Below are 9,834 nucleotides of genomic sequence, written 5' to 3' on the forward strand. Positions count from 1 at the left end.
TAGTATATTTTATAATTATAGGTATTTTTTTAGACATATTTTATAATTAAAATTGTGTTAGAAAAAATATTCATTACTACTTCAGAATAACTCCTTAAATTATATACAAATCTAAATATCTGAAATTAATAATTCTAAAAATGAATTAAAAATTTAAATTAATAGAAATTTGAATACCTGCATTCTTCAAGGATAAAAGGGTGCTTGGTGAATTATTCTTAATAGGTATTGTAATATTTTAAATGATATTGTGATTTAACTATAGGTAAATGATTTTGTGTTGATATTTTAATACTTATAAAAGATAATAAACAATAACTAGGTATTAAATAGTAAACTAAAGCATTATAATTAGTTTATATAAATACACAATATTAATATTACTGTATTACAATTCATACTTATTTGTTAGATTAGAATAAAGATTGAATTTAATAAAAATAGACTGAATTATGTTTTTTTGTACACAAAAGTAGAAATTTCAAATGCAACAGCATAGAAAGATCTTAAAGGCGTATAATTTATTTTTAAATGAATAATTAAATTAAATAATATATAATATAAATTAAGGCATAACAAAATGGATAATTTTTATAATTATGTTATATAAAAATATATAAATTAGAAACTTATGTTTAAGATGTCCATTAACTATTATAAATGCTATTATATTATGTCGAAAGTAAGAATTTAGATTTTCAAAAAATAAATTAAAAATATTGAATATCAATCATACTTTTTAAAGCTTTTCTTACTGCATCCAACTTGGCCTCAACATTATTTCTATCATTTTTAAAACTTTCATCTTCTAAAAGTACCTCATCAATTTTCTTTTCAATTAAATAAGTTTGAAAAATTTCTTCATTTAAACGCTTATCGAGGTCTTTTAAAAATGAATTTATCATTTTATGTTTAATTCTTTTGGGCACAAAGTCCCGTATAATTTTTCTGATGTACTCAAAATAACATTGACTTAAATCTCTATGTAACTTTACCTGTTCAGACGATTCTAAGGATACTTCTTGGTTATTAAGACCTGATAATAATTGATTCAACATTTGTATTCTATTAATTTCTATTTTTTTGAGTTGGGCCACTTTGTCAGGAATTAGTTGGGAAATGGGAATTGGCTTTCCTAGAGACTTTCCAAACGTGAAAGCAGGCTGGGTTGTTAATAGTGTATCTGATGTATCATCATTAGCATAATTATTTATATTTGCCGCTGCAAGAATTTCTTCTTGAATTGTATTATTCGATTTTACAATTTCCATTATAAAATCTGGATTTGCAGTATTTAAACATTCTTGATAAGATTCTATGTATGATGCAATAAATTCTTTGATATTATTCACATTTTCTTCCAGCAACTTATCAAAAACTTTTTGCACCTAAAATCATAAAATTATTATTTAGGTAAAAACTTAATAAAATACTGGGGTCTTAAAAAGTCTTTTGTTTCAGGAAAGGCTATCTTCAAAATTATTTGATGACCATCTCCTACAATGAATATTTATATGAAAAAAACTTAAATGAGCATAATAAGCTTCAAATTACAAAGAAGCCTGGGTTGTATGATAAATACAAAATCATAAAATAATAAATTAAGGCTAAACTTACATCTTCATTGAGTTGTGGGTATCGTTTGAGTGTTTCTAAACATCTGATATCAATGGAATTCAATATATTTAACATCTCATTGCGTACCAATTCTACACAATCCAATGATGGCTCGATCAAGTTATTTAATTGTCGTTTTAAAATCTTTTGTAACGCCTTTTCATTCACAAAAGTACTTTGGTTAGTACCTGATGTATTTAATAATATTTTTGCAATATTTTCGTTTGATAAATCCTGTAATGGGTCAATGGCATTTATTGTCTTTAGATATTTTTGTTGGATTATTCGAGCAATACTAGCGCCACCAACAATTTTTTCAACTGAAACATCATTTTGATTTCCATTTATAGTGTCTTCATAAGATTTGCTGATATCCTTTAGAAGTCCTATTAAAAAAGATATATTGTTATCTGGTGTATGCATGGCCAAAAGTTTTTTTCCCAATTTATGTTTCATTTCTTCGAGTTCAAATTTAAGTTTTGGATATACTTTTTTAATGTGTGTTATCAATACCATTTGCAACGTATGAGCTAATGCTTTGTTGCCGTGTTTCGTATATATATCTGGATAGTTAGTTTTAAGAAATTCTGTTTCTGACGTCAGTGTTGCGTCCATTGATTTATTTTCAATGATGTCTTTTTGACTTCTGTTCACTACACCGATGATGCCTAATTTTACCGGAATCCTACGACCACACAGTAAATCCTTTGTGTCTTGTTGTGTTCCATCATCAATCAGATCCAATTTTGTAACTACAGCTATAGTTCTAATACCATCAGGGTCTAATTTTTTTGCTATTTGAAGACTTTCACTTGTTGACGGGTCTGTATTTGCAGTCACCACTGCTAAAATAATAGAGTTGGACTGTTTTACATAAGAAATAACCAATTTTTGTATTTGTTCATCGATGTCTTCAGGTTGGTCTCCTACAGCTACTTTTGTTATTCCTGGCAAATCTACAAAAGTTAGATCGTAGCGATTAGTGTGAATTTTCAATAAAATTTGACTGTGTGTTATGCCCTTATTGGTTCCAGCTAGAATGTTTGTCCTACATTCAATTTCATCGCGTACCAAATTGAAATCAATAAAATATTCATTTGGCTTATGTAAAAACTCTACCCATTCTGTTAATGTTTCATTGTCCTCAATGTTATTTGACATTAACATAGATTTTCTTGTTTCCTCAGTGTACCTTATCATTTGTATTACTAATGGTGCCCTGGTAACTACACCAGTTCCTCTAGGTAAAAATGATTTTCCCACGATGCTTTCTAGAACTGAACTTTTTCCAGAACTTTGAGTTCCCACAACCACAATCTGTGGTAAATTAACAATTTGTGGTAAATCAGTAAGTTGCTGTTCTCCAAACACAGAAAAAACATCCTGAAGTTTATTTACAATTCGTATAAGTGAATCCATAGTAATTTCACACTGTTTCAATCTAGTTATAAATATATAAAAAAAAATGAATTATAAAAAAATATTAGTAGTATTGTAGCAGTATTAATAGCTCTTGATTGATACTTAAAGATTTGATATAAATTGGAACTGATTTTTTTATAGTACAGTAAAATTATTAAGCTAAAAGTAGGTAGTCGTATTTAAAATAATGTAATTATATAAATAACATCATTTAAATACAGGGTGTAATGATCAGGTGCAGATATAAGGAGGTGGGCATAATAGGGCCTTTCTAAATTAAAAAAAAAAAATGTACGACAATTTTTATAATATTATATTTAACTTTAATAAGGTAATAAGTAATAATTAATAACTAAAGCTGAAAATTATGTACCCTAGGAACTTATTAAATATGTATGCATTTATGCTATAATAATTAACAAAATATGCCCATAAGATATACTCTAAAAAAAATAAAACTATAGTAAATTCTAAAATTTTATTTTCAATTAAATGATTACCTACATGTATTTTATACATTACTCTGCAAATAATTTTAAACTATTGATAAAAAAAAAGGAAGTAGATTTTTTAATTTTGATAAACATACAATACCTAACTTAGGAATGAAACAAATTAATATTTTATTTAAAAATTTGGGTATACCTAGTATATTATCAGCTCCCTTATTTATGACCTAACTTTGAAAAATGTATTAGTTTGTGAAAATTCTAGATTCATCAAGTTAAAAATATCTTACATATTTATAAATTCCTAAATATGCTCTAAAAGTGCACACAATCATTATACATATCCTAAAAATGTAAAAATATGCAAATAAAATTTTGTATACAAAATCGTTAACCCATGAAACAGATTTTGGTGTAAAATAGCTAGTTTAGACCAATCAATAACGCAATAACAATATGCAAATGCATACATATTTCAGCCTAACTAATATCAAAACTTGAAATTGAGAAATGACTTGAAGTAATTTTGTCTCGATCATCATATCTGATGTCAAAGAATTTTAACATAGGTAAACTCTGATAATACAGTATGTTAATATTAAATATTTAAACATTTAATATTCATTAATATATTGTAGTATACAATTAATTAGGATTAATAATTGGACTCGAGCATTCCTCATAACATCACAAATACAATCCTAATTATTATTGACGTTAATTTCAAGCATTATAGTTGTTCCCTTAAATGACAATATTATGAAATTTGAAAATCTGAGACTTCAATTTAGAGTTTTGGAATTATCAATTATTTAGATCAATTGGTACTATGGAATGAAAACATGTCTAAATCATTGTTATACTCTTAATTAAGTACTTTGTGTAAAAGAGAAAAAAATTCAGAGCTCAATCCCTCTTCCTAATTTATTTAAACAACTAAAGCTATTTAGATACCTTATTTTAAATGTGTATTTTTCAACAACGCTTAAGAGGATGTAGTACCAGGCACCAGCATGTGTTGTCTCCGTCTTACACACGTGCAACGTACCAAATTTTCCACGTAGCTTTTTATTGGTATTTTTAATTTTAATTAAGTTATAATCATTTAAAAATGTACAGTTTCAAAAAGATCATAACTTACTTAAAAATAATAATACCAATAAAAGGCTACGTGGGGCCTTGGATAATAATTTTACCTTTGAATTTTATAATAGGTCAGTTCACTCTAATATCAAAACTAACAGCACAATATTGAAACTGGTCAACTGGTGGACGAAAATTTGCTAAGACGGAGACAACACATGCAGGTTCTACGTCCTCTTAATAGAAAATTAATTTGTGTAACTATTTTTTTAATTTAGTAAATAAAAGTATTAATTTTATTAAAATATGTAATTTAAGTTCTTTTGTCAGGATATAAATGCTAAAAATATTTCAAACACTTGAAACTAAAACAAAAAGGTTATGTCACATAGATGTTAAGAAGTATTTAATAAATTTACTTACAAAACCAAGGATTGCAGTTAAAATGATTAAATATCAACTCTCTACAGTAAGAAGATAATAATATACGAAAAATAATGTAAGATTTTTGAAGTTCAAAACTTTTAAAGGTAACTATATTAACTAATAACTACAACCCGGTCACGAATTCACGATGACCAAAAACAAAAAAAACAACTTTACAACATAATCTCTCAGCTCTCATATTGACAATTTTCTCATTCAGTTAACAGTTTAGATAGATTACAGAAAAATATAAAATTCCCCATCGCAAATAACGATACCTCTTGGCTCTTACCGTTACCATTGATTATATTATTAAAATTATAAATATAGTATTATAGTATATATATAATGTATAGTATAAATACTATAAATAGTATTTATAATCAATGCTCTTACCTATTGGCAATTACCTATTACCTAATCAGTAACCACTACTCACTCAATCGACGCTTATACATCAGCCACAGGCAAATATCAATACGGCCCGTATTATACGGCATTGGAAAAAACAAAATAATTAATGATACATTGGTAAACAATATATTAACTATAAACCTATAAGCTTTGGCCGGCCGAGTGATTCAAATTCAATTTTAAACTGAATAAAGTATTATAAAATTTAACTATTTTTATAAAAAATAACTTATTTAACTATTCTTAAAATTAGGGAACTATAATAATATTATAGCTAGCTATAGGTAGCTAAGACAAATCTTAAATTATATTATTGTGTACTTTGTGTAATCATTATAAAACACATTTTTTATGTTATTTAGCAATAAATAATTATATTATATTATATTATGTTTATATTTTAATTTATTTTGCATAATATATTCTTTAATCTCATTAGCATATATTATATTGCAGACTGCAGTAGGTTCTCAAAAAATTGTCAACATTCCTTCTCTACTTTAAACTATTTATAATTTACAATACGATTTATCTATCAGTAAATTAATATTGAACACACTAACACATCCGTTATAGTGTTGAAATTGACTCAAAATCTACTAAATAATGGAATGCATTTCATATATTTTTTAACTTATTTAATTGGACTCAAAAATGGAAAATTAAGATAAATGAATCTAAATTGGTTCAAATAAATTTTTCTCTTTGTAAAAACGAATGCCCTCAACTGTCGCTCAATTATGTACCAATTCCTAAATTCCTAATGCAACTAAATACCTAGGAGTTCATCTAGACAAAAGATTTACTTGGGCCCAACACACTAAACACAAAACAAAACAATCAAACTCACGCCTACATCTCCTTCGTCCTTTATTATCTCCTGCAATGAGCTTAAAAAACAAAATATTAATATACAAGACAATTATTATCCCCCTTTGGTCATATGGCATTCAAATCTGGGGCCAAGCCAAACCATCTAACATAAGACCCATTCAAGCTTTCCAGTCTATATGTCTTAGACAAATAACTGGAGCCGCATGGTATATGACCAACGACGCACTTTACAATAATCTTCAAATGCCAACAGTAAATGAAATAGCAACTCGACACTACAAAAAATTCCATTCCAAACTCTATTCAAACCAAAACTCTCTTATTTCCCGCGTGTCCTCTAAAACCATCCTCAGCAACCTTCCAAGGAGATTAAAAGAAAATGGCCAAGAGACGCCCTTACCGGCCTTACCTAACAAAATTTGTTATTAAAAAAAAAAAAACGGCTCTCCACGAACCCATTAAATAGGAGGTACTGTTGATGGACGGTTTCCCCCTCAATTCATTCAAGATATATGTTACTAATTTTATTATCAAATTTACTTATTGTGCTTTTTTTTGTATTTGATTGTAAATATAGCTTTAATATAAAAAAAAAACTTATTTAAAAGTTAAAAAAAGCAGTTATTTATAGGTTCATCAAATTTACAATTTTGTGATAATACTGTGTTAGTATTACCTAACTATTAATTCATTTTACAAGTTTTACTTATCAAATATTATATTAGGTATTATATTATAAACATATTAAACAATTAAGAAATTATTGTAAAGATTCGGCAACAATAAATAGCTAACTACCTAAATTTTTTAAAATATTAACTAATAAAGTAATACACTTGTTACATAGAATGAAAGTATCTTATATTTGAACATTACTTCAAGTTATGCATACAATATACAAATCTATTTTTATATTATATTATAAAAAATGTAATTTAGAAATTTAATCAACTATTTATAGTTATTTATCATTACTTGTAATATTTTAATTTTATTGTCAATTTGAGAAAGAATATATAATAATATATAATTATATTTTCAGAAAATAGATTTATAATATTGAATTTCAACCATATTTTTTAACGCTTTTCTAACAGCATCCAATTTGATTTGAACATCTTTTCTATCCTTTTGAAAACATTCATTTTCTATAAGTACTTCATCAATTTTATTATCAATTAAATAAGGTACATTATAACGATTTTTCTGTAAAAATTAAACTTTACATAATATACACGTGTAGTAAAATTATAACTTACTTATTGATACAATACAAATATTATTTTCCATTATTGTTATAATATGTAATTTAATACATGCACTTATATTTATATGGTTCTCAGTGCTGTGAAATATTTGAGTAAAAGTATTCAAATTCCATTTTTAAGTATTGAATAACTTTTTAATTACTTTCGGCATAAAGTATTTTCAATACTTTTTTTTGTATTAAATACTTTTGGTTTTTTTCCATACATTTTATTTAGTGTGGGTGGAGCAATCAATACCAAAAAGAGAACCAGTTTAAGGGATGAACATTTTGAAAACATAATGTTTTTAAACTGTAATAAACATTTATCCAATAAAAAAATTAAATAAAAATAATATTAAACCTAATATATGTCTATATTTCTAATACCAAAAGTATAAAATACTTTTTTAAAGTATTTGAGTAGTATTTGAAATACTATACAGTTAGAGTATTTGGGTAGTATCTTAAATACTTGAAAAAAAAGTATTTGTGTAATAACTTAAATACTTTTAAAAAGTATTCTTTACAGCACTGATAGTTTAATGATAGTTTTTTTTGTTAAAATAAAATAAAATAGATTGTACTGAATATTCAGTAAATACCGGCTGTCAAGAGTCGAATGCTGATTGATTAATAAATTATGAAAATGATATTATAGTTCATTATAAGAATGATAAAAAAAAATATCTCGAATACAAGAAAGTAAGAAATGATGGCGCGTTTAAAATTGCTGTTAACTTGATAATACAGTTACATAGTATTAAACTAACACCACTGAAATCTAATTTTAAGGTTACAAGTTATAATAAGTATACGTTGTTGTTGTAGGTAGCTACAACAATACCGTCAATACCTACACTATACAAGCAATATCAACGCAATTAAAAATATCCTAAATTTGTTGATGAAATATTCACTGTTCTTATAAACACTAAACCGAGAAACGTTTATTTTTTTTTGTAAAATTTAAATAAAATCAATTTTAAAGTGATAAATAATTATCCGGTTGTCATATTATTATCCAAATTATTTATACTTTACCTATATGTATTAAAACAGAACTAAAATACTACAGTATACAAATAAACTATGAAAACCCGAAATCAATAGTATATTTATCAAACTATAGTTAGTTATCAATAAAACTATAAAAAGTAAAATAATTATGACTGTTGTGATAAATCAATAATATTTATTATGTAGTACATTATTTGTTCTTATTGGTTTTTGATTTTACCTGATTTTAATAGTTAGACATTTAAAAATACTCGATTAAAATATTTTATTACTTGAAAAATGATTTTTATATAAGTTTGATACAATGTATAGGTACAGCATATATGTATAATATACGTCTTATTTGTCTGAAAGGTCGAAAATGGACTAAAATTCTCGCAAATAACACTATTTTTTGATAACAGTTTCTAAATTTTAGACAACTTTAGTGAATTAATTAAATTTGTATTTTATAAGTTATTCAAAAATGATTAATAAACAAATTTTGAAATTTGAAAATAGGCTTGAAAAAAATGGTGATGTTTTCGAGTCAACATGTCAAGTTTGGCTGGCCGAGTTTACTTACGAAATACTTCCACAAAAGTAATAATATTAATAGATATAAGATACCTATACCAAAAGTTAGTCTATTAAATTAAATAAAAATAAAATATTTGTTATTTTAATCATATGATACCCATTACCTAATCATCAAATAAAAAAATAACTTATCAAATATATGAACAATTTATAGTTATACAGTTATACTTACAGTAATAAAATCGCTATGTCTACGCTTTGGGTAGCTATATATAATGGTTCAATGGTTGTTAAAATTTCAAAATTCTCAAATAATTTGGACCAGCCGGAACGCTAATGACCAGACAAACACAGCTGAGACGTATTCTTACAAATAAAATAACAAAATAATAAAATATGGGTATGACTGCATGACTAATAATTGACTATATTATATTATTGTCGAAGTTTTGTTTACTCAGCGCTGTACCCGCCAACTCCCTACACACACATTCACTATGTAAAAAAAAAAACATCGATAAGAAAATAACTGTTGTCACAATTATATAGATGTATAATAATATGTTTCTTTTATGTTTTGATATTTCACAATCTGTGCGGCGGTGGCTATACCGATATTGTATTTTGTATATAATATATAATAATGTATACTTTTATCTAAGTAAAACTAAAAATAAGACGAACATCAAACAATAATAAATCGACGAAAGATGCAAGTAGCCAACGCAACGTTACAATTACGATTTACGATAATTATTCTAACCCATTGTTCTCACCGACTTATACGTTTCTTACCGTTAACGG

General features: G+C 25.7%; 1 protein-coding gene across 2 annotated transcripts; it reads right to left on the reverse strand.

Moving 5' to 3' along the window:
- Positions 1 to 443: 443 nt before the first annotated feature.
- Positions 444 to 9,403, reverse strand: LOC132922131 (dynamin-1-like protein). Of its 2 annotated transcripts, none has more exons than XM_060985480.1 (3): positions 9,263 to 9,403; positions 1,618 to 3,058; positions 444 to 1,388 (listed from the first exon to the last, which is right to left on the reverse strand). In XM_060985480.1, the coding sequence occupies exons 2-3, from the start codon at positions 3,034 to 3,036 to the stop codon at positions 711 to 713; spliced, it is 2,097 nt and encodes a 698-aa protein (XP_060841463.1). In that variant the 5' UTR covers positions 3,037 to 3,058; positions 9,263 to 9,403; the 3' UTR covers positions 444 to 710. The 2 variants fall into 2 exon arrangements, with proteins under 2 accessions (XP_060841463.1, XP_060841461.1); XM_060985478.1 differs by lacking the exon at positions 9,263 to 9,403 and adding an exon at positions 4,995 to 5,192.
- Positions 9,404 to 9,834: the final 431 nt, after the last annotated feature.

Source organism: Rhopalosiphum padi, chromosome 2 (genome assembly GCF_020882245.1).
Source record: "Rhopalosiphum padi isolate XX-2018 chromosome 2, ASM2088224v1, whole genome shotgun sequence".
NCBI lineage: Eukaryota > Metazoa > Arthropoda > Insecta > Hemiptera > Aphididae > Rhopalosiphum > Rhopalosiphum padi.

What these genes read in the sequence shown, in the direction of transcription:
- LOC132922131 (XM_060985480.1), bottom strand. Translation starts at nt 3,036, where the DNA reads ATGGATTCACTTATACGAATTGTAAATAAACTTCAGGATGTTTTTTCT. An exon ending in ACCCACAACTCAATGAAGAT is followed by an intron (nt 1,389 to 1,617) that starts GTAAGTTTAGCC and finishes TTATGATTTTAG; the next exon opens with GTGCAAAAAGTTTTTGATAA.